The sequence below is a fragment of the Triplophysa rosa genome, linkage group LG5 (genome assembly GCF_024868665.1).
Source record: "Triplophysa rosa linkage group LG5, Trosa_1v2, whole genome shotgun sequence".
Classification (NCBI taxonomy): Eukaryota; Metazoa; Chordata; class Actinopteri; order Cypriniformes; family Nemacheilidae; genus Triplophysa; species Triplophysa rosa.
In genome coordinates this window covers 4,415,594-4,441,561 of record NC_079894.1, presented here as the reverse complement: position 1 = coordinate 4,441,561, position 25,968 = coordinate 4,415,594, and the positions used below count along the sequence as shown (strand labels likewise).

The window sequence follows — 25,968 nt, the reverse complement described above, 5'->3', positions numbered from 1 at the left end:
AACAGCCAAGGAAAACATTATTTGTGTGCGATGTGGACAACTTTGTCTTTATGTATTCATTTTGTGCAATATAATTCAAAATGTGTTTAAAGTTCTGACTCGCGGATTAAATTTTTTGATTTACGCTTATTCTTTTTTTAAATATGCCCGCAATACTTTTGGCGGGATTCTGATCCCATACGCTACCGCATTTGAGCGATGTGAAGACAGCTGTCTGTAATTGCTGTGACTGAATGGCGCTGTTCAGTTCTTGATTCTGATTGGTTGACAGATGTTGTTTAATTTTCTCAGGTAGTTCCAGGTCCTGAAGTGCTACTGAACATTAATTTGAGATAACGATTTTATCGTCTTGCTTCTGAGAAGTTTTGATATGCAAATGACCTTTGTTTGTATCCATGTTGAAAAGAGACTGGAGGCTATGACATCAAACGGATGAATTTCACCTCAGCTTTTTTATATTCGTAATTTAATGGTCCATCAGTAATTCCGTGCTTATACTTTCAACAAAAAAACGATATATATTTATAAAAGTTAGACCTATCAATACAACAGGACAATGTTTACTTCCCATTTCAAGATAGGCCAGGGGACAAAAGGCCAAATTATATTCTTATCTAAAATGAATTCTTTTAAACCGGTTTTGCTTTAATGAGTCCGTCTGATGTGATTCGCTCAGCAGAGCACCAGGCCCGGTAGCTTTACCTGACAAATGCAACAATTCCCAAAGCGTAACAAAATCAATACATGACTGATGAGTTCTCAATAACGGGAGCAGAATGAAACGGTTTTAAGATTTGAAGATCAACCCACATAGTTTAGTGTTTTGTAGCGTTTTGTGTATTTTTTCTGGCAGGTGTGGTGCACACGTTAGAATCAATACTTTTCGTTTCCGTTTGATACTGTCTTATTTCATTTCTTCAAAGTCAAAGATCTGTTTTTTTATGCGAGACGTCTCAGCCAACATCCACGCTTAAGATGATGTGGTTTCATGTATCTGTGCTTTTATGTTGTAAAACAGGGCTTCCTCATCTTTGTATGCAATGTATTGCTGCATTAATGCAATACGTGTCTAAGAAAGTGATTTGTCAGCTTGATTTCTCATTTGTACTTTGTACAGTGTAAACAGAAGATATTGATGTCAGCTGTATTGTGAACTTGTATCTAATGTTCATGTGTTTCATTTCATTTTATTATTAGACCTCTGCATGCTACAGTAATTGTCTACGTGACTCAGATTATCCGGAGATGTTATTAACTTAGATATACATGCAACATGCAATGACAATGTGTAGGGAGGTCTTATGTATCTCATCATCGGTATTGTCTCCTCATTCATTTGTGATTGTAGGCTATGTGTATGTATTGCTTGTGTGTTTTTAGGACAAGGAACACATGTTAAGGCATGCAATTTAATGTTTAACTGCATTAATTGTATTGACCTTGTATTAGGAACTGTGAATATGTCTATGTATCTGTTTTCCTCATGAGGACCTACAAATGTCCCCACAAGGTCATGTTTACTTATCTATCGAAATGAGGACATCCCATAGACTTCTATTGATTGTATACCCAGCTAGTTAACCTCACCTTAACCCATGCTCTAACCCAAAAACTGTGTTTTTACAAACGAGGATGTTCCCAACGGGACCAGTGCTCTAGCTGTACAAAAAATTCAGCAAATATATTTGTTACATTTTGTACGTATTGTGTTAACATGTTAATCGTAATTGAATATTGTTATAATGTTCATATACAAACAGGAATCAAATGAACAGAGCAGCGCTGCACCAAACCAGTTCGGCTATATAATAAAAATGTGTTTAACAACTTTTTCCCTTTTTCCATCTGCTCAAACTAAGCATACAAAGCAGCAGGCTTCAAACAGTAAACCGCTATCTCTCCAGCATTCTGTTTGTGTCAGAGTCTGGCCGGCTGGTTTGATCCAGCGCTCCTTTCATGGACCACCAGCCCTGATGTGGGCTGTTTTTGTAACTGCTTCCCTTGAGCCCCATAGAGGTGCACATAAAACTGTGAACTTTACCGCCACACAGCATTGCTCTTATTGTTTTCTCTCTTCCTCTCTTCTCCTGCAGGATCCCCACGTAGCCCCATCAACAAGACCACTCTGACTCTGATCAGCGTGGTCAGCTGTGTGATTGGACTCGTCTGCACGTCTCACCTCTCCTGTAGCCTCAACGTCCGAATCATACTACACGTCCCAGAGCACCTTATTGCAGACGGTAAGAATGGCAGACGAGCACCTAAGCGCAGGGCTGTACATGCTACGAAAAAATTGTGTCTTTGCGAGGGAATCACATATACACTGAACAAAATTATAAACGCAACACTTTTGTTTTTGCCCCCATTTTTCATGAGCTGAACTCTAAAATCTAAAAAATCTAAGACTTTTTCTATGTACACAAAAGGCCTATTTCTCTCAAATATTGTTCACAAGTCTGTCTAAATCTGTGTTAGTGAGCACTTCTCCTTTGCTGAGATAATCCATCCACCTCACAGGTGAGGCATATCAAGATGCTGATTAGACAGCATGATTATTGCACAGGTGTGCCTTAGGCTGGCCACAATAAAAGGCCACTCTAAAATGTGCAGTTTTACTGTATTGGGGGGTCCGGGGGGTTGATCTAACATACAGTTGATCTAATAATACTAGTAGTCAAAGCCGCAGCAGTCAAATAAATACAAGCATGAACAAATTTATGATTATATTGATTATGGGTGTTACGTGTACAGTATATTATAGGGGTGTGCATGACTTTAATTGCTTCATCTTTAATTACTTTATAATACACATAATAATTTGTAGCTATATACCTATCTTTGTTCACTCAGATAGCAAGTTAATTTAAATATTTTAAGTTTACCACCTGGATAGTGTTTTGCTCCGCTCACATCACAAAAAAAATAGTTAACATAATACATTATGTATAAAAACACCAACGTAATATTAAATATTTAACATAAATTTATTTATTACCAAAACTTAAAAACGGTTGTTCTTTAAATTCATGTGCGTTTGTTAAAAATACATCAACTTAATTCTAATTTAAGCATAAAACATGAAAATGTATTTGGCTTTAGCATAAGATTGTTACCTTTTTCCATAGCCAACATAAAAACCTGTATTTTCCTCCTAAGAACTTTAATGGGGTTGTCGTCGTCAAGTTATAGCCTATAAATAAATTTGTGGTTGAAATTTGCACAAATGTTTTTTCGTTTTAAAACGCACTGTAGTTCCTGTTACCTTTGTTGATTTTATTTATTTATATAATGCAGAACTAAATAAGACAGGCACTGACAATGAAATGATGAAGAGAACAACGTTAATATGCGGGGGTGATCAGTAGAATTAGTAAATATCTTCCTCAGATGACGGTCACTAATAAACGGGAAAACAAGCAAATGGCTCCGTCTTTGTTGCGGGGCATTTGTTAGGATCTTAACTCATACAGTCGGCATGGAGGTATCAAGTTTGTTTTTTTATTTATTTTATCAAGAAGATTATAAAAGATAAAAACAGATATTCTTGTCCGGCCATTGTTACCGGGCAAACGAAAAAGTCTTCTCCGCTGTTGGCGTTACTGTAACAGGCTGAGGAACAGAATTTCCAGAGTAAAATAGGCATTTACGCTTGTTTTCACAAAGAACATGTAAACAAAATACAAAAGAAAACCATGTACCATCAATAAACAATAAACTTTTTTTGTATGTTCTGTTTTATGTGTTTGCTCCGTGTGGGTTTAAACGCAGTTTTTATGCATTTTTCTATTCTAGCCGGCCGATTTGAACAATTTAACAAAAGAAACCATGAAACATATTGTTAGCTGCCTGACATGCTTTCACAAGTGTCTCTAACGTGGAAGGACGAAAAAGTTTCATATTGTTTAATCAATTATTAAGTACATTTAACATGATCAGCATAAGTTCTTTGTTGATAACTCTACCTACGAGTATGGCCACAGTGAAATGAAGCGCGTCCCAGCCATGGTGCATCAGTTTTTTGAGTCCCCCGGAAACACTTCCATTGTTGTTTGTCCCACTTTGCAGCGCGTTTCTGTATTTGTTTGTGTTGCGAGAATATGCAGCGCATTTCTGTGTTTGTTTGTGTTGCGAGGGTTTGCAGTGCGTTTCTATGTTTGTTTGTGTTGCGAGGGTTTGCAGCACGTTTCTGTGTTTGTTTGTGTTGCGAGTATTTGCAGGGTATGCGTCGCCAAACTAATGAAGAGGCTTTGTGAATTTGCTGCTGTTTTTTCTGTTTGCATGTGTTTTCTTCAATTGCAGCGCGGTGACACCTAGCGGATTCCGTACTAATCGGACAAACTGCTCTACAGAACGCGTTCCGTAAATATTTGATATCCTTCCGCAAAGAAGCAAAAACGTGAGGACATCTTTGTCCTTTGTCAGCCACCGCAGTGCTCCGAAAGGGAGGCGTGGAGTGAGCCGTTGGTTGCAACTCGCAACCTCACCGCTAGATGTCGCTAAATTTTATACACTGGGCCTTTAAGTCTAAACCTAACATACAGCATTAATAAAGACATAAAATTTCCATCGCTTCCCAACTATAGATACACATCAAGAACGTAACTGTAAACGACAACAAGCCCTTTTCCCCAAGGGTTCTTTATTTGTGTTTTCAGGCCTAAGTTTGTGTTGGATGAGCTTGTTATTGAATTTTAATGTTGCACCTGCAGTCCGAGACTGCAAGCCAAGCTGTCTCTCTCTCTCTGCCTTCCTCTCTCTAAGCTCATTGGTACTTTCCGACGTCATTTCTAGAGTCGGGGCGATATGATGGATTGTGACTGGCTTTTCTCATCTGTCATTTTGTCTTTCATGCAGTGCTCTGCTGTATGTGGTCTGCTGCTTTAGGGTAGATTAACATTCACACAGACGTCTAAATTGGCAGAATCTTAAAAGAGAAGACACTGATAATTCACAATTTGCCTTTTGAATCGGAAAAAAATCAGATCAATTTAAGAGGTGTCTATACACTAACTGTCTACCTGTATCTCAGGGTAGATTTTGATGTCAGAGCTGATCTGATAAAAATGATTTTTGCGGAATAAATTCATTTTACTAAGCCCCTTTATAGTGATGAAAACTCAGAGGGATTGTTTCTATTCAAATACTGGACAGTTTCAAACCCACAGTATATTCAGTCCATCAAAGGTCTATTCTTAAATTCAGTTAGGTTTTAGGTTAGGTTTTACCTAGTTACGAATCACACATCGTAATGTTTCTTTTCTGATTAAGATAAAATGGTTGTTTTTAAGAACATTATTTGCAAATTGACTGGGCTTTGCATCAGAGGTGGTTTGCGATGTATTTTGTCTCTTAATGGGGCTACTACCTGCACGATCTGCAAGAAGAAAATTACAGCTCTCAAAGAACAGAATCTCAAGTGTCATTAAAGATGCAGAACAGTATGCTAGAGTATGTCTGTGTCATGACTCTGCTTATCTTGTCATGGATTTCTTGGTCTTGTGGCAGAGTCGTGGCAAAGCCTTATGTTTAGTGTGAGAAGCCATGGGGTGTTTACCTTTTTGACATTCCATGTGCTTTCTCTTGTCTTGTCATTGGCCCCGCCCCTCTCATTTCATGTATTGCTTCCCTGCTGTGTCTAATGTTTCCCACCTGCCCTCGTTGATTACCCTTCGTTTGTCTTCCCTTTAAAATGCCCTCATGTTTCATTGTCTTGTTGCTCGGTCATTGTATATGGTGTCTTTGGTTGTGTTCAGTGTTCTAATGGTCTCCTTATTGCCTGTTCCTGTTGTTGCTGTTTCGTCAGTCTAGTAAGTGTCCAGTTTAGTTTATGTCTAGTGTTGTTATCTCAGTTTAGTGTTAGTTAGTCTTCGTCCTGTTTATTATCCTTGTTTCTGTTTTTACCCCATTGTGGGTCTTTGTTTTGTGTTATTGTTTAAATAAAGTTTTTTTGTTTAACCCCTTAATCACCCCTCGCTGCCTGCAATTGGGTTCTCCACACAATTCATGACAGTCTGAAGGAGAGATGAGTTACTCAACTACAATTCATCAAAATCTGTGCCAATAGCTGTGTAGTTAAAGTTCATTTTAACTGGCCACCTAAGAAGTACACCACCAAGCTACTGTTTAGTGGCACCCAGAGACATACTGTACATGGGTTCTCAAGAATAAATGAAAAAAATCAATGTAAACCACAACGGAAATTCTAATGGATACAATGGCCATTGTTTTGTTTTAATGGTAACTATAATGGCCTCTGTGCATCTCCAATAATGCGTTAGCTTCTATAGGTTGGGTGTTATCTGGCAGATAGGAACAAGTAGAAATAACATGTTAAAAGCATTGAATCCTACTGAAATGAGGTCCAAAGTACTCCACATAAAATTTGTATTGGTTTTAATGGTAAAAAGTTGATGGTTCATAAAAATGCTGTAATTGAAATCATTAGTTTTTTGTCGTTGTTTTCAGCAGGGTGGTCTGAGAAATATTTGCCTGGTTTGCTGTACAGTGCTGTGGTATTACAAAAATGACATAAATCTTGATGGATGTTTCCTCTGATCCGTCCTGATTCTTCCACCCACAGGCTCCAAATTTGTTCTGCTGCAGGGCAGCCAGCTGGATGCATCTGATTGGCTGAATCCAGCTCAGGTGCTGCTGTATTACCAGCAGAATGCCAGCGGACCGTGGGTCAATGATCTGTGTGGTCGCCGTCTCCTGGACCCCTGTGAGCATCAGTGTGACCCAGATACAGGTACATTCTGAGACAACAGCAGCATCACATATCCATGATCCCTCAATTTATTTCTGAAACTAGGAAAGATTTGAACATGTCGAAGCTGTGGCTCAGTGGTCAGCGCTCCCAGACATGTTTGTGTCCGATCCGGGTCATGTCCTGATCCTGCACCCCGTCTCTTACCCTCATGCTCCTGTCTGTCTCCACTGTCCACTATTATTTTTTGGGGCCCCAAAAAAAAAAAAAAATTGTAATATGTTCTATCACTGTAAAATAAATCTGTAAAAAAACTTTTAAAAAACTTAAGAAAAAAACGTAGAAACTTTTTTGGTGAAGAAAAATTCAATGTTTTTCACGTTGTAAATTTGCTTTTTATTTCTGTAATTTAACATTTCTGTACTGTATATCAAAAATAAGTGAAAATTCAGTCAAATAAAACAGTAATACTCTGTGAAATTACCGTTTTTACAGTGATTTTGGTGGGCCTTTGTTTGATGTTTTTGCATTGAATTAAAAAAAGACGGAAAATAAAATTGCAGGTGTATATACATTAATGTATATAAAAATATGTAGATGTGTCAGGATATTAGTTTTATTAGTTCATAAATTGGATAGTTCATAACGATATGATACGATATCGATTTTCTCCGCCAGCGATGCAATATTTGATGATACCTCGAACATTTCTGCGATACGATTCAATTCAATTAATTTATTGGTATTTTGATTTTACTTGCCTATACACAATCAGTTACATTTTTAATATCTCACAAATGCAACCAAAATATATAAAATGCAAGTTTAATTAAACTCTTTGAAAGTCTGCCCAAGCATGCTTACTGTTTTTTATTCTTTCTTGATTTCTGCAGAGAAACTCAAAAATAACTTCAAGATATGATATGAAAGGTAGAAAATAATAATCCATGGCCTCTGCTGGCTTCTGTATTTATGAAAGCAGTTATTATTTTTTCTTTTTGGTGCCGGTGTGAACTGAAATCTAACTTTCAGAATGGGGTTTTGGACATAATCAGTGCTGCGTTTTCCACTCACAGGTTTCCTCACAGCTTGAGTTCCATTCTAAAAATCAATAGATGTGCAGATGGACTCAGATAAACAATTAAACTGTTGTCTGTTTATGTCCTTCTTTAGATTTTTTCCACACATTGTTTTTCTGTCTGATGCAGGGAACATCTTACGCTGAGGAAAATACTAAATAATTCACCAAAAAAAGTGTCGTACGCTCATCCTCACATTGTTCCAAAATAAAAGGAGGCAGTAGAATGTTAGTGACTGACAGCTTTGGTCACTATTCACTTTCATTGTATTGAAAAATACCAGCATTAACCTTCTTAAAAATGCTTGTATTTCAATGTAAGTTCCATATAGTTTGTAAAATGAGGGTGAATGAATGAAAATTTGTTTCTTCACTAAACTGTCCCTTTAACATTTGCACGCCTTTCCCAGATGGCAGGGGTTAAATTGGAATTTGTTATGTGGCGGGGCTCTGTGGGTGATTTTGAGGGGTGTGTATACGAAGCTGTAAAATATAAGTTGAGAGAGCCCTCTGCAATTCTGATCAAAATCAGATGCCAGCAGTGTACAAAGCTACATGTGACAAGAATAAAATCTTTCTGTATAGAGCTCTGGAGGTTGACGTCACTCTATCTAAATGCTAGAGCAGCTCTAGCATTGATATCGAACAATAATTTAAAACCAGACTGTTTAGACCTTACCATTTCAACATGGTGTATAGTTGCTGTGCACCAGGATGCCTGCACAGGCGGGGGAAAGCAAAGGGGAAATCATTTTATTTTGATTTCATGAATGATGTCTACTGTAAAGTTACTCAAAGCGATTTAGCTATGCTGGCTATACAAACAAGGACAGTTAGAGTCGATTACGTTTGCTAACAACACAGTTGACTTATCCTGCCGATGAAGACAAAGCCGGTTTTAGCCGGTAAACTCCAAAATTGAATATTTATCACAAAATTAGACTGCTTCCATTTGTACCTCTCCAGGCTTTTGTGGGCTTTTTGAAGAGTCTCTTGAGTAGGAAGAGGGAAAGTTGATGAGGTAGTTGTAACATTAGATATCAGGATAGCGGGTCAGGAATGCTATCCGTTCCTTTATTGCAGTGATACTAAAATGTTTGATAAAGTTTTAAAACACACCTGAACATGCTAATCGCGATCGCTCTCGTGGTTCTTTAATGTCACAAGACAAGCAATCTGTGCAGCCCCGCATTAAGTCGAATGCAACATGTTCTTAAACACTTTAATTAGCTTTTTCAGGTGTGTTTTATCAGAGTTGGGGCTAAACTCGGCAGAAAAATGGATCTCGCGAGCCAGATTTGAGTATTACTGCTTTATTGATACACGTTAAAAGCACCCCGGGGGCATTATAGGGACCTGTTATGTTTAATCTATTAAGTTTTGCTATGTTCATGTATATGTCTTTTTAATTAAAGTGCGCAGTGAACTCTGTTGCTTTGAAACTCATGCTGGCTCCTATCATTGTACAACAAGGCGGAAGACCCAGGTGCGGGGAAAAACAGAGATGTTTATTAATAGACACACAGAATATAGTCCACAAAAAGTCCGAGTGAGGCACCACCAGTGGCACGACAATCGGCGGGGAGATCCTCAACCTGCCGATGACGAAGGCGTAGAGCAGAGCGCTGGATCAACGGGAGAGCACACCACGGCAGGAGGACAGAGAGTGGGAGAATACTTGACCCGTCGCAACTCACAGGGAGAGAGATGTGGATCCTAGACCCACCGAAACTCACTGTGAGAGAGATGTGGTGGACCCGTCGGGGGAATAATCCTCCGCCGGGAGAGCGGTGTCTGGTAGTCGAGGGTGGAGAAGTCCGGGACGCCAACGGGTACTGAGAAGAGGCAGAGAGACAAAAGGTACTGGCAAAAAATCAAGTAATGGGCTACTGGAAAACAAGGCAAGGCTAAGGGGAACTATGAAACATGACTTGAGACTGAGCTATGGTAAAACGGGAAACTTTCAGGAAAGCCGAATGGCAGAGTTGGTAGTCAAAGCTGGCTAACGGTCTGACACAAGACGAGAGAACACGAGAGATTAAATAGGGAAACCTAAAGAGCGGCAGGTGAAAGGGAGAAGGATAATTGATTTAATGATGGCGGGGACAATCTACAGGTGAACAGAGTGATGAGGTGATGAGAAACTGGTGAGGGGAAAAGCCTAACGGGGAGACACAAGGGTGGGGTAAATGACGCAGACACCGAGCGCACGGCGAGCTGTCACAACATCAAGCATGTGCGCTTGACAAAATCACACACACACCGTGTCAGACAACGTACTGACGTGACCGGGATCATGACAGTACCCCCCCCCAGCGGCGCCACCGGGCACTTAGGAGGGGCTCACCCCGTCTCCGGTGGAAGTCCATGATCAACGACCGATCCAGGATGTCATGAGATGGCATCCAGCACCTCTCCTCTGTGCCATAGCCCTCCCAGTCCACCAAGTACTGGAATCCCCTACCACGGCGACATACGTCCATCAGTCTCCTGACGGTATACGCCGGGGACCCGTCCACAAGGCATGGGGTAGGGGGGCCAGACGACTGCTGGCAGGGTTGAGACGGGATGTGACGGCAGGCGTAACCCTGGAAACATGGAAAAAAGGGTGAACTTGACCAAGACTAGGGGGAAGTTTGAGCCAGACGACCACTGGATTAACCACCTTGGTGATGCAGTATGGCCCAATAAACCTTGGTGCCGGCTTACGAGAAGGCGCCCAGAGAGTTAGGTCATTGGTGGAGAGCCATAACCGCTGAACACACACATAGGCCGGGGGAAAGGATCGGTGTCAATCGGCCGCTGCCTTGGACCTCTGCGAGGTTTGGGCCAGAACCTCGCGACGATAACATCTGGACGAATGCCAGGGCAGAAGGGACAGAAGCAACAAGTTCCTGCGAGGGAAACAGATGAGGTTTATAACCCAACGAACACTCGAATGGGGACATACTTGACGAGGAGGGAGTTGTGGGCGTACTCGACCCAGGAAAGTTGTTGGCTCCAGGAGCTGGGATTGTGAGACGTCAGACAGTGGAGTCTCCGTTTGAGATCCTGGTTGGCTCGCTCACATTGCCCATTGGTCTGGGGGTGAAAACATCACAGAGGCCCCGATCTGTCTACAGAACTCTTTCCAAAACCGGGAGGTGAACTGAGGACCCCTGTCGGACACAATGTCGACCGGCAGACCAGGGCGCACTGCGACAAAAAAGCCCGGCAGGAGTTTGAGTTGCCGTCGTAGAGTGGCTGGTTGTTGGTGTGTGGCTACGGCTCGAGGGGGAAACCGCGAGAGAAGGGGGCGGTGTAACTCTGAGGGCTGGCCACCACGCGGTGTAACTCAGAGACCTGGAGGAGCAGATCCGGGACTTGGGCGTTGAGAGCCTCCACTTACCGAGTGGTGGCACTGAGGCGGGACACCTGGTGTCCCAGCATGGTAGCGTATGATGCTGTAGCGTGATCTGTAAAGGGTCCATCCCCACTGAGTCTTGTGATTGGTCAGACCGTTCTGTCATGGTAAAACAAGGCTGCAGACTCAGGTGCGGGGAAAAACAGAGATGTTTATTAATAGACACACAGAATATAGTCCACAAAAAGTCCAAGTGAGGCACCACCAGTGGCACGATAAAGGCGTAGAGCAGAGCACTGGACCAATTTCATATTCGCTCCCGACTGTCCTTGCCTGCCAGTATGGTGGTGTTAAGAGAATGGGTCACGTGACCTCCGGAGATCTATAGGCATGTGCCCTTTCCTTGTGTCAATATCAAATATCTTCATTTATTAACGTCCACAAAATTGTATGTAGACCTGTGTATTTACAGTACTTTTCTGTCAAAACTTACATACAACATTAACAATGGTTGAAATGACCCATTAATTTGTGCAATGTTGCTGCCGCACACACCATGAACAAACTGCTTTAAATGCTTGAATTTGATTAACATTACATAATTTGGAAGTTGAGCCTTTCTTCATGAACAGGTCATTATGACTTAAAAACATTTAAACAACGTTGCACACCCGACGAGAAGCATTACCGTGCATCAAGTCTATAACTCGCAAATAGGCAGTGCGCGACTGGGTGCTGCAGAAAGGAAACAAAAGCGCGCGCAGACACGCGGTGCCTTCCAAACGGAATATATCTCCTCCCGAAGGGCCCTTCGGGAAGGGGACACCAAACAAAACGTCATTTCAAATAAAGAGAAAACGACGTTGATTTATTGCTCCTTTTGCCAAGTGAATGTTAAACGGACAGATTAAGAGATACAATAGCGTTTTTCCCTTCAGAGTTTACACATCAAGACCTTCGAAGGGATTTAGGGATGATCACTTCGGAATGGAAAGCAGTGAATGGTTTCTGCGTGCACGCGGTTAATGTGCGACTGCGAGTTATACACTGTTGCATGTTGCAGTGTATATACTGACAAAAAGGTAAATTGTTACTTAAACTTGAGATTTAAACTGGGGCATGACTGAGTGCCGCTCCATAACACCAGAAGAGCCGCACACTGGCGAGGAGCAGAGCGAGAGCATCAGCATATGTACCGGGGCCCTGCCCCGGACGGCCCTCGGCCTAATTTAACCCCTGCCAGAGGGTGTATTTCTGCATTGTGAGAGGAGAAAATATTTAGTTTAATATTTAGTTGGATACTCTATAATGAATGAAGAAACTGGTGAATCGTGGCATTATAATACACTAGTTGTGTGTCATTGCAACACCTGCATTATTTAACAGCAGTTTTGGTTTAAAAAAAGTGTTTTAAGGTAAGAAGTGTACAAAATGTGACCTGCATTGATTGGCAGCATCTTAACATAATTCATCATGAAATAATCTGTCATTCCACCCATCCACTCATGTGAATAAGTGCCCATCCCGTCTGCTGAGAGAAATCAATGTGTTCGACGAGGTGCACTTGTAATGTATCTTCCTTAAAAGAGCAGAAGCGAGAAGAGAGCAGCTTAGCTTTGATTCATCTGTCGTTTCATTTGCAAATTTCTCTGAAGGTGTCTCTCTAGAGTGAGTGTTAAGTAATGAATGCTAAATTGAGCGAGAACAGTGAGGACAGTAACGCTCGGCTATAAATCTTTGTATTGGAGTGCTTTAGCTATACAGCCGAAGTGACCTGGATTTGAGTTATTCTCGCTTGCTTTTTAATTGTAGGCTGGGCCATAATTAGACAGAGCTGGGATCAAATGGAATGCCTTAAAGGAATAGTTCACCCAAAAATAAAACATCTGGAATTATTTACTCGCCCTTGTGTTAGTTCAGTCCCATATGCAGTTACTTTTTCCATAGAACACAATTTAGACGTTTTCTAAATTGGGTTGGGTTAGCACATGGGTGATATGGGTTATTTTTACTGGTGTTTGTGGATGCACTTTGATTCACTTTTTGGGGATATTGGTCACGATGAGCTGTTCTGAAACAATTTATTGTTCATTCTAATTTTAGTAAAACTATTCTTTCGATGAAGAAAAATGTATATGATTTTATGAGCCAAGGAAGCATTACAATGTTTTCTTATATTATCGGCTATGTAGTTTCAACACTGCAGGGTTCAGTGAAGATGAGGACCTACATTCCACATCAGAGTCTTTGCAGATTCCACAAAGCAGATTCTTTGAAGTGTGCATATGACTGAGGACAAAATCCTTTATATAATGGCTATAATGACATTATATAAAATATATAATGATATAATATTAATATCTGAGAATTGGAATACTTCCTTCATCAAAAAAAAAAAAAACACCTGCCTGAAGGTGCGGATGTACTTTTATTGCTGGGACATGTCATAGAGTAGGGCTGGGTGACCTATACAAAAATGTGATTTAAAGGCTAATAGTGTTTTACTGAGAAATGCTATTAAAACATATGTCAAAGTCATAAGACAGGGAGGTCTCAAAGTATGGTTTTTAAGAAACTCAATGGTCAAATAAGACATGCATTGCATTTATTGCAATATCCAAGTAGTTGCCTAATTATATATTTTACGTAAAATAGTTTAAAATACATACTTTTTTATATAAGCAGCTGCTATATTGGATTTTTGTGTTTAATCTTTTATAGATTTTTATAAAGTATTTGTTTCCATTTTACAACAGATGCTTACAAATATGACAAACTCAAAATAGACATCCAGATGTCCTGGCAACAGTTTATGAAATGTTTTAGTTGAACACGGTTTTAGGGATATGTGAATATATACATACTGTTTATCTCTACTGATCATCTGGATTGTTGTAATAGTCAGTTTGTAAACATATAAAATGTAAACACCTCATGCATTGTAGTGCACATATGCAAAAGTAAACATTTTTACAACTTTCAGAAGTTGGTCATGCCCAACCGTTGATGGCGTGCGATCTTTGCTCAGCATTATGGTTTTACAGAATCAAATTAGCAAATCTTGACATCATTATTCCAACTGCTTTTTGTACTGACATATGTATTAAAAATTGCAGTACAAGACTGCATTACAATAAAACACTAAAAACTGAATGACTATGGACGTCCCAGCCACGTTGATGAATAATCTCGAGACAGTGGGTGGAAGTTTTTATCGGTTTGCATCATAGATTTTAATAATCTTTTACTACATTTTCTCTCAAAAGATTGCGAGATTTTGAAATCTAAGATTGATCTGTTCAGTTGTATAGTTTTACCCAGAAAAAAACAGCAGCTGCCTGGTACATCAGAAGTATTAATGGATTTGCTTTATGGCTGTTTCTTAATTGTCTTCTGCAGGAATCAATCAAATGTTGTTATCATTTGTTGAAAAGTTCCTCGCGTTTGCATCCATAATTCAAACGGGAAGCATCTCCACCAGGCTTTGAAAAGTGAATCTTCCATCACTTAAATGAATTACAAGTTGGACCGTTGGGAACCCTGCCCTGCTTTGCTCACAAATGAAATCGTGAAAAGATGAGACTTTGGGACAGCCACGGTTCGATAATTGCATTGTGCTATTCGCATGATGCATCCTTAATGAAAGCCACGGTTAGTGTGGGGGCAGAGGATATTCACAGGAAAAATGTAAGACCGTCTCAATCAAACAGGAGTTGGAGATACTTATGAAAGCCGGGAAGGGGTGTGGCGATAACACTTTAAAAGAGGCTATTTGGGGCTGAGATGAGAATCAGACTGATGACAGGTCTCTCGAAGCCTCTGTTTAACTCTCCATCTCCCCTCTGAGTTCAGCGGACATTTATTAAACAAGAACACACAATGTTGTGTCGCAGGCTACCTGATCCTCGCACTTTCCTTTCATTAATTTGACTGAATAATAGATCCCCTACAGGCTTTCTCTGGGGCCGTGGCGAGAGAAGAATTACTCAGGACTTAAAAACTTCATTAATAAGTAATTCTACACAGTCACTCTTTCTGTCTCAATCCGATAGTGATTTTTTTACCACACACAATACAAATATCCTGGAGAAGTCAGCACTATTTTGCAGTGTAATTGCCTCTAAAATCCCAACATACCTCTTCTGTGTTTTAACATAATAAACTATAAAACATTTTTGCTGCCTTAAGTATTTAAGTACAGTCTAATTAATTTAACAAATAATTGCATCTTACAATTTAAAAAAGTGATTTATTTTACATTTCTTCAACAATGCAATTTCAACTTGATGGGATAGTTCACCCAAAAATGAAAATTCTGTCATCATTTACACTCCCTCTTATTATTTCAAACCTCTATGACTTTCTTCTACAAAACACACACGCAAAAAAATATTTGACAAATCTTGGTAACCGAACAACTGCCGTACCCAATACGGAACACAAAACCAATGCAATTCATCATTGTTTGGTCACCAACATTCTTTAAAATATATATATTTTTTGGTGTTGAAATGACTTATAAAGTTAATTGGATTAAACAGATTTAAAGTCAACAACAAGTATGTTAATATTTAATTGACTGGACAAAAATAATTAATATTTCTTTTTTGCATGGTGAGATATAACAATTGCATGGTGAGATGTAACTTTTGAGAGGAAAAAAATATCGGTTCTGATCAGAAAGAAGGCAAAACAATTCTGCCTACCCCTTGATTTGTGCCTAGAATGTAGATTTAGTTTGACACAAAATGCAAATGACAAAATGGTGCACCCCAGGCTGTTCCCTATTGCCTTACCAAGTCTTGCTTCTGCATATAGGCCCTACTGTATTCTGAGATGTTGTAAATTCACAGGCATTTATTTCATATGCATACAGTGGTGGCTGGGTGCCTGCTGGATATCTTCAGTGATCAGTCAATCACAGAGCCACTGGGTGCATGTTTTGTTTCCTGACAAATTTGTCATTTACCACCCAGAGTCACGAAGGCTCCCTGCACTTAATTTGAATATATAAAATGCTTACCTGCGGTACAACTTTATTTTAGTTTTACAAATTACTTTGGCTAAAATGAAACAGTTAAGTATGCAAATTATAGCGTTGTTGTGACATTACTCTTGGCTTGCCAAAATATGCTAATAATGCTAATTGTCAAACAATATATACAGTATATCAACATATTAAGTTTTTCTGTCCCAAGGTGAATGACAGAAATCAATTACAATGTTTTGAGAATATCTATCAAATTAAATAGTGGATAAACAGACATTCAGAACAGTGGTTGTTAGAGGAAAAAATATATATACAATTACATGGATGAGATGAATTTATCCTGACCTTTTCCTTTTTTGCTCCCGTACATTTTAGCACAATCTTGGATTTGCAAGTCATATCAACTATTTTAAAGTTGAATTTTTATGTTACTTTAAAGGAATAGTTCACTTCAAAATTTGCCCCCATTGACTTTCCAACTTTTATTCCTACTATGGAAAGTCAATGGGTGCAAATTTTGCTCAAACTACTCCTTTAATCTCATCCAAATAAGTTTCCAATTTCAACCAATTTCTACTTTTTTGGTTAAAGTAACTAAGCAATTGTCAAAATTTAACATATTAAGTTGAAATTACTTGTAAAGCCAATTTTATTACATTTTAAAAGTTCCCAAAATGTTTGAGAGATCAGACTACCATCATTTTGAGAACCACTGCTCTACATCTGCCCTTCATTCTGTTGTCCAACAGGGCATATCCTTCTTCCTTTAGTCGGAGCATCAGGGTTGCAAATCCAATAGAGAGGATCAGAGATTTTTGTAGGCTAACCCGGAAGTAAGTGCCACGCTGGTTCCTTCGACCGAAATCCTATGCATTTTTCCAATAGACTTTAGGAAAATTGCAAAAATAAGTTCTGTGATTAACAAAGGTTTATTTACATGTTTTGTCTATCAAGATAATCTTTACAAATTAACACAACATTTGTTACTTTTGAAGCCGAAATACAAGAAGTAGGCAGAAGTAGAAAGCTAACACGATGCTCGATGCTATAAACAGACTACACTTAAGGTCGCTCGATATCAACGTCACCACCACCAAGCCTCCCACAACTCTTTCAAACCGTGAATGAATTTGCATCTACGTTTTAAGAGATTTGTGACCATGTTGCATTATTTGTGAGCTTGATACTGTACTGTATGCGCAATGACGTATAACGTCCCCGCCAAAGGAAGTAGTCGCTTATAGCACTTGTTAGCAACCGCCATTTTTAAGACACAATAAGGCTTTAAAAAATCACATGCGGTTATAATTGGTGTGTTTTATGTCATAGAATAAAACATGAAAATATTTAGAGGTTTTGTTTACCACAGACCTTATTTTGGGCGATTTACCAAAAACCCATAGACTTTGGAGCGATGGAACCGGCAGTCCTAAAATGCTAACTCGCTTTTGGGTTTTGCATACAAAAATAAGTCATCTCTGAGCCTCCCTATAGAGGTTTGCATAATGCAGACTTTAAGGTCACTAAATTTCATCCAGGGACCTCTGGGCATATGACGTGAGAAGTTAGCATAATCGCTGACAATGTCCGAGCATTTTGATGACTACTGCTTTACACACAAGGAATATGCCAACAGATCACAGTCGTCTTTTACACTTGGCCTTTCCCTTTAGACTCCACAACAAATTTCACTGCATTTCTAACTCTCATCTCCTGACACGCTACTAACCGAGCAGGCTCCTCCTCCTCGGAGTGTGACCTCAGCAATCCCATGAACCCATATCATGAGCGACGTCTCGCGCTGATACGGGCGTCACACACCGGAATTTACCAAAGTAAGCCAAAGAGCATATTCCCTGAATAACGTTCAAAAGCCAAATGTTTTTCAACCAAAACAGAATACAAATAATTAATGGCCCATCCTGCATCCGGAGACTGTGAACTTCAGCTTTCACATGCAGAATGTAAGCGTCCATTGCGCGATACCTGTGACCCGAGTTGTAGACGCGACGCAGTGCGATTATAAGATAAAGCATGTAAAACAAACACATAAACACATGTTATTAGTATGACTATATTGCCTTAAACCAAAGTACAATCTACTGGACGGAACTACAAGCTGCACGGCGGCACCTTAACATCAACCTGTAATAAACCATGGGTAAATTAACCATTAACAAAACTGCACGCTGTACGGCGACAACACATAGAAATCAATCCGTAGACATACTGACTGTAGACCTATCAGCCACAATCTCAAATGACGAAATATATAATTGTCTTACATTACTGCTGGCCTGCTTGCATGTCCTGACTCCCTATGGTCATTAAAAATCCCATATAACTTCTCGTAAAAGAGTAGGGGTGTAACTCTGGTGTCCTGGACAGATTTCCTTCACTGGCCCTTGTCAATCATGGCCTCCAAAGTCCAAATAATCCCCACCCTCTGAATTGGCTCTGTCTCTCTCTCCTCTCCACCTATAGCTGGTGTGTGGTGAGCGCACTGGCGCCGTTGTACTGTGGCTTCCGTCGCATCATCCAGGTGAATGCTGCACACTGGTGGTGGTTGAGGAGAGACCCCCCTCATATGATTGTAATGTGCTTTGGGTGTACAGCAATACACAATAAAAAGCTCTATATAAATTCCTCATTCATTCATTCATTCAGGGTTTACGATGATGAAGTTCCGCATGGGGACATTAATGTCCGAACTGTCCAGTAAAATAAGTCTAAAATTTGTTTTGGCGCTCGTGACACTCGACCTTCATTAACGCCTTGACACAATTGTGTTTTCATTGTGGCTTACCTTTTACAGTGAAAACATTAATGTTTTCAATAAATATTAGTGAATAGGCAAATTAAAGGGGTCATATGACACGGCTAAAACAAATATTATCGTTTTTTTGTATCTCCTCTTTGCCCCGCCTCTCTGAAACGTGCAGATTTTTTACAAAGCTCATGGCTCTGAAAAGCGAGGTGTGCTATGATTGGCCAGTTAACCAGTGCGTAGTGATTGGTCGAATATTGCAAGCGTGTGACGGAAATGTAACGCCTCTTACCATATTTGAAACATCAGGTTCCGAAGCAATTGTACTGACAGGTACGCCCACCTTACTTGCGTATACATTTGGGCGGTCTTAGTCAACTCATACCACGAACTGACGTAGATTTGTGGGGGTGTGGTTACACGAGGCGTTTCAGGCAGGTCTGGGTGAGCATTCGCTTTTAGATAGAGTGCATCTTTAGTTCCGATACTTTAATTTTTGCAATTTTACTTGTCTAATACATGCATGGGCAACTTATAACACACCAAAGACACAGAAAAACACGTATTTGCGCCATATGACCCCTTTAATAAAATTGATTTGAGTTCTTTTATGTTTATTTATTTATTTTTGAAACTGTTTAAGATTTTTCTTTCGCTCGACGCCAGGGGGTGCTGCAGCACCCACAGCACCCCTACTTCCCGCGGCTATGGTGAAATGAAAAAAGTTTAACTGAGGCGGTTAAAATGTAGATGCAACAAGTCAAAATTTCAAAGTTTTGAGTCGAAGAGGACAGATTTCCAGTTCACAAAAAAATGTATGACTATAGTTTTTGCTAAAATGCCATAGTTATTGTAAAATATATAATATTATCATAGGGAATAAATACAAATCTTACAAGTCTTAGAATCTGCAGTGTTTATTACTCTTCTTTTTAACTTGTTATTATTAAAATACATTGCAAGCTGAAAAAATGTTGCAGTACTTAATGTTTGTCTAGCACATGTTTACGATAAAAAAACAATTATAAACAGTGTATATAGACTCAAAACCGAGTCTTGAAACAAACTGTTGTAATTTATCTCTTTTTTTATTTTAATGAGATGTCATTTCAGTGTCATATTCATAATAGGAACTGTGATATTTTGCTAGAAATCATAGTTTCCATGGTGCTATTTCATGAGGGCAGCGCACCATCAAAGCATTACAATTACTGCTCAGCACGATTCTAATATACTCAAATTATTTTCTTTATTCCCTTACTGTTGAAGTGGGCTTAAATGTTCTTGATATTTGCTTTTAGGAGAATGTCTCTGTTTTGATGGCTACATGAAGGACCCTGTTCACAAGCATCTGTGTATTCGCAATGAATGGGGCCCAAATCAAGGGTAAGTACACCATAAGCATCTTATAAACAAGCATAGTGTACCACAGCACTACTGCAGTCAGGGATCTATCAACTGGAGATTGGTCATGTTGTTTTGCTGTAGTAAAAATGTCTCCAGTGCTGATAGGCTGCCATGTGTTATGTGCTGTAGGGAAATTCTAATGGCTTGGTGGAATTAATGAGATGTTTTGCCATTATGTTCTTTCTCTAGAATTGAAGAAAGTCATTTAAGACATGCGTTTCAGTACACTGTAAACCCGGGTATGTTGGCAATACTCAAACATTCTCAAACTCAATTTTTGAGTTTTATAGGTTCTTGGTTTAAGCAGAACGTTCAAATTTTGATTACTGTTAAGTTAAAGTTCTTACCAAATCTTAGCAAGTGCGATTTAAATATTTAATTTATCCTTTTTATGAAATTAAGTAGACATAACTTAAACAAATAAGCACACCTAAATTGCATTTTTAAGTTAACTAAACTAAATTCTTTCAGTTTCTTTATTTAACATATTTCTTAGTCTTAATATGCATAAATCAAATACCTTGACTTATGCAACCCAAAATGAGCAAGAAGAGACTTCAGAATTGGCATTAGCACAGTCACTGCTCACTGGTAACATAACACAGGTTACAGGTCAAACGTTGCTAAGCACATGCACCACTCAAACTGAAAAATATGTCAAACTCTTCTAAATATCTAAGAGAAGTGAACATTAAACACTAACAAGTCTTTAACTTTACTAAAAACATAAAATAATCATATATATTTTTAATTTACTAATGCAGTCTGACGCAAAGCATGCTGGGAATTGGAAATCCTTCTTGACCAATTGTGTTGAATTAACGTGTTTAAATTAAGAAATTGAATAAGGAGCAAATCAATTTTTTGAGTTTTAGTCAAAACTTCAAGTTAATCAAAAATAATCATTATACTTTACTCAAAAGTAAAAAAGTGTTTCAGGAACTTAAACTATTTAAGTAAGTAGAACTTTTTTATAAATTAAGTTTACATTACTTAATCTGTTTGATTATTTTGAACATTTGGGTTTACAGTGTATAGCGATGAGACCTAACATAAGCAGTAGACAGGTGTAATTCACTACTTAATTCATTTCTCATTATAATTGTCACAGTTATAAATTAACAGCGTCGCTTTAACAGTTCTTCCTTTTTAACATTCTTCTTCCTTTGAGACAATAAAAGTCTCAAAGCGTCTTGAAATCTGCAGCTTGATTTGTTCAATGCATTGATGTCATTTCCTCTGAAACAGGAAATAGGATGGGCTCCTGCCATTTTAAAATGGCCAATAGTAGTGACTGACACTCATTCTCGAGATTCTAGAGAGCTTTTGATTGGTCAGAACAATTTGACAAGAAGCTGAAGTGCAGAATGATTCGTTTTGGTTCACGTTTTGGATCACACCAGTTTATAGATTGTCTTATAAGGATGACATATTCATACTGAAAGCAAAAACTTTCATTTTGATTTCATAGATAAAAATATTTAAAATATGAGCTTGCATAACCAAGTGTCTGCTCTAACAAATGAATACCCACGAATGAAACGCAAATATAAGCATGTGGCACATTCATAAAGTATGTTGTGCTCTGAGACCGCTTTAACAATCCAGAAATAACGAAAGCGCACATTTTCAATCCCGGAAAGACTTGTATTTAAGACGTTTGAAGTTAATTAGACCCTCCCCGAGGAGACTTTCACATGCTCATCTGGGTTTGACGCTGTCGCTCTGGAGCGGTTTGATTAAAACTCGGAGGTGAGGAAATCCTTCCCATTTTAATTGGGAGGGAGATGGGAGTGATGACGGTTGGTGAGATGGATCCGATAATTAGAAATCAAATTGGAACAATCAGAAAGATTTGCCTTAGGGGAGTGGAATAGCTCTGGATGAGCGTGTTCCCTGTGTGCTGTGCCATGAGGGTGCGAACAGTTTTTAATTGAGTCTAACACTTAGCGGAGAAGATAGAAAGTCCGACGCCAAATTCTTTGTGAAGTTTCAAAGTGATGAAATATTTCACCGTGTCTGTATCTGTGCAGTGTTTCAAAAGCAAACTGTTGGAGAAATAGTTTAAACAGCAGCAGCCTGTGTGTCTGTGGCATTAAATGGTCTAAGCAGACAGTGACTGCTCTTTTACTGTGAGTAACAGCTTACTTAGAGAAGAACGTCGGCTTCTTGTCTCTTGTCTTATAGCACAGCGACAGCCCCTGTCCCCACCACTGCCTCTCTGCATTAATCTCGATCAGCTCACGTTGCTTCTAGAGCTTTAGGTAAATAGACACGTTGAGTCACGCTCGCGTGTATACGACTCTAACCGAGATGGCGCTCTCGGGTCAGAGATTTTACAATCAGCATCTGTTGGAAGAAAATCTGTTTTCATGTTTGCAACGTAATTGGTTTGATCTGACAGCGGACTTCGTGAAAGAGCTCTTATAAATATTACAATGTTTTATATATTTTTTACAAGGTGGCTACATTTTCATGTGATTTTAAAGGTCAGGTGGCTCAGTAAGGACTGGACAGGCTTAACAATAAATAAAGCATCTGGTGTGACAAACAGATTGTTATTTTAGTCGTGAATTATTTATTTTTGTTTTTTGGATTTGTTGTCTTTGTTTTGCAGTCCATGGCCCTACACAATTTTCCAGCGTGGTTTCGATTTGGTGATGGGAGAGCAGCCATCAGATCGGATTTTCAGGTAAGAAAGTCCGACGCTACATTTGTGTTGTAACACCATGTTTGACAAGTGGCATGTACACACTGAAGGGGATTTTGTCACATTAGAATATATTCATTGTTTAATATACAGTTACAGTATATGGACCCATATTTATATAGCAACATATAGGCACATTTAGTATACAGCCACAGAAAAAATTAAGAGACCAATCTCAAAATTATTTTCAGTTTCTCTGAATTTATGTGTTTAGGTGAAACAGTCATTTTTGTTTCATTCTGTGAACTACTAACAATATTTCTGTACCAAATTTCAAATAAAAATATTGTTTCTATTTGCATTCATTTGTAGAAAATGAAAACTGAACAGAAAAAGATGCTCTGTATTTTTTAAGACCTCAAACACTGCAAAGAAAACAAGTTCATATTCAGTTTTAAGCAATGCAACAGTAATATTTGTACATGTATTTTGGAAAAGTTTGAAAATGATTTTTTCTGTGATAGCCCTGATTTTGTCATGCTGTCAGTCTTTCACATTGCTGTTGGATGACTTTGTCACTCCTGAGGTTTGATTTTGTTGAAATTCACACATCTAGAAATGCTGATTAAATAAAAATCCAGTCTCTTCATTTTTTTCCACGACAGTGTAAGTGTATTGTCAAAAGTAACCATTTAAAAAGGTGTTGACAAGTGTAGAATACTTAACGGACTGTGAAAATTGGTGCGATTATTCTGTCTCTGGCTAAGCCGACATTTCTTTATTGAGCTTCGAAGAGCTTATTTTACTGTTCAAATAAAAACCTGAAAATGGAAAAATGTTGTAATTGCTTTTAAAACAGTTTTTCACAAATTGCATTTTAACCATGGGAAAAGGCAGGGATATAAATGATGTTTACCTCTGGCTAAAACTCAAGACTCATAAGTAGGCTACATTGCTTCATGCACTCCAGATGTCTCAATCTGTGAGGTGTATGTTTTGGAATATTTAACTATAATCCAATCGTAACAACATATGGTAACCTTCGATTGCCATGCGCATTCTCGTTCTCGTTCTGAATTATTCACCTCATCTTCATCTGTAACTCATTTGTTGAAATCTTATTGAATCAGTGCTTTTTTTCTGACAGCTGGATTTGAGTTTGTATTATTATCCCGTCGATTACACAGGTGTATTCATTTTAAAACAGCAGAGAGCATTTTGTAATCGGAAGCCATGTTACAGGTGTAAAATCTCATGTATCCCTTTGTTTTGGGCCACCAAATGCAATTTCATTGGCACAAATAAATGTTTTATTTCTAAGCTAGCATGAACACTATTTGGGTTGACTTTGAAAGATTTATTTTCAATTTCACATAGCTTTTCTTATACATCATTGATTTGTGCGAAAAATAGCAAAGGCCATAATACATGTTTTTATTGTTTTGATTATTTATGTATTTTACTTTTAATATCACATTCGGAAGTTATGTGACTGATGCTTTAAAAACGGCATTTTATGAAGTACAAGTAATGCAGAGAATATGTCGCTATCCGAGGCGGTGCGTTTTAAACGCTCCAAATCACTCCGCAATCTGATTTATTTTCCAATCTGCAAACCATTCAAAGATGGAAAATGAGAACTTTTCACACTTAAACGATATGTGTATCTGTAAATTCGTAATCCAAACTGCAGTAACCACAAACAGTTATGTATGGTGGATATTGCCACAAAACCACATGCTATTATTGTTAGTTGTTGAATCTGTGTGTGTTAAAAGGTATCCTGGTGCTCTATCATAGACGTGTTTCTTTTTTCAACGTCCACCCACGACGTCCACCTAACGTCTCCAGTCTCCGTGTTTTGTTCAGTATAACCAGAGTAATTTTAGTCTTTTTAAACTATGGCAGACAACAAAACACAATTGTGTCAGGCTTCACTTTGCTTCTCTCAGCAAGCATTCTCAAAAGATCAGATTTGTGTTCGCCTATCAAAACAAAGCTAATAGAAACATATATTTCTACTAGAACACCAAATTTTCATCAAAAATTATTGGTGAAAATTTGAAACCGTCACTATAACTCATCTATTACCATTAACAGTAACTGTGACGGGTCTAATGTCAAATTATGCAGGTTTAATTGGATGTAATGTTAAAGGCGGAAGATGATGGATGATATATTGACAGAAATGAGTTTGCAGTGATGATGCACACAGACCTTCTTGGTGTCAAGAGTTCCATAGAGCAAGTCTAACTGCACAGCAAATTGAGCCTAGCGAAGCATATCGATATAAACACCAATGTATTTGATTGAAATACTGGATTTGATAAAAATGTTGATGTCAAGAAGAGTGCATAGGTAGCGTGTACTTTTTAGTCTTTCCCTTGCAGTAGTACAGACTGTAAAATAATATTTATCACTTTCACATCGCATATAGTAAATGACGAGGATGGTTATTGTTATTGTTTATGTTATATGTTAAATTTGTTTTCACGCACTTCTTTTCCAATATTGCTGTTTTAAGTTTAGATCAAGAAGAGCTATAAGAAAAGAATAAATCAGACAGTTTTTGTTGGCTTTCTCTTTTACACCTGCAGGAAAAGATGCGGGTTTAATAGACCTATCTGTAATGAAGAAAGGCAATATATTGCACCATATTACCCATCAGCAGATGGAGAGATCGATATACAGTATATAGTACAATAGAGAAGGGTAATCTGATGAACACAGCTATTCTCTTTTTTATTCCAGTTTAATCAGTTTTTTTCTTTTAACACCAAATGCAATGCTTTTCTCCCTTTTTGTATTGAGCTAGCATTTGATTAAATGTTAATTGAATAATTTATCAAAAATATGTAAAGTCCACAGAAAGAGGTCATTTCATCCAATCTGGTATATCACATCTACGCATGCATAATACAGCACCAGCAGACAGAAAGAGCATCTGATAATGTAATCCGCAAGCATCTTATGCAAATGGAATCACTGAGGTGTTTAGTTCATAGATGACTTCAGTCCTCCTGTACT

The 25,968-nt window shown here is 38.6% G+C and overlaps 1 protein-coding gene across 3 annotated transcripts in view; it reads left to right on the top strand.

The window, feature by feature from the left end:
- Positions 1-25,968, top strand: part of astn1 (astrotactin 1) — a 229,441-nt gene that overhangs the window by 64,933 nt on the left and 138,540 nt on the right. For all 3 annotated transcript variants that reach the window (XM_057333244.1, XM_057333245.1, XM_057333243.1), the window contains 4 exons: positions 2,094-2,240; positions 6,581-6,748; positions 20,186-20,270; positions 22,909-22,983. In XM_057333244.1, coding sequence (XP_057189227.1) covers positions 2,094-2,240; positions 6,581-6,748; positions 20,186-20,270; positions 22,909-22,983 — 475 coding nt within the window. The remainder of the gene's footprint in view (positions 1-2,093; positions 2,241-6,580; positions 6,749-20,185; positions 20,271-22,908; positions 22,984-25,968) is intronic.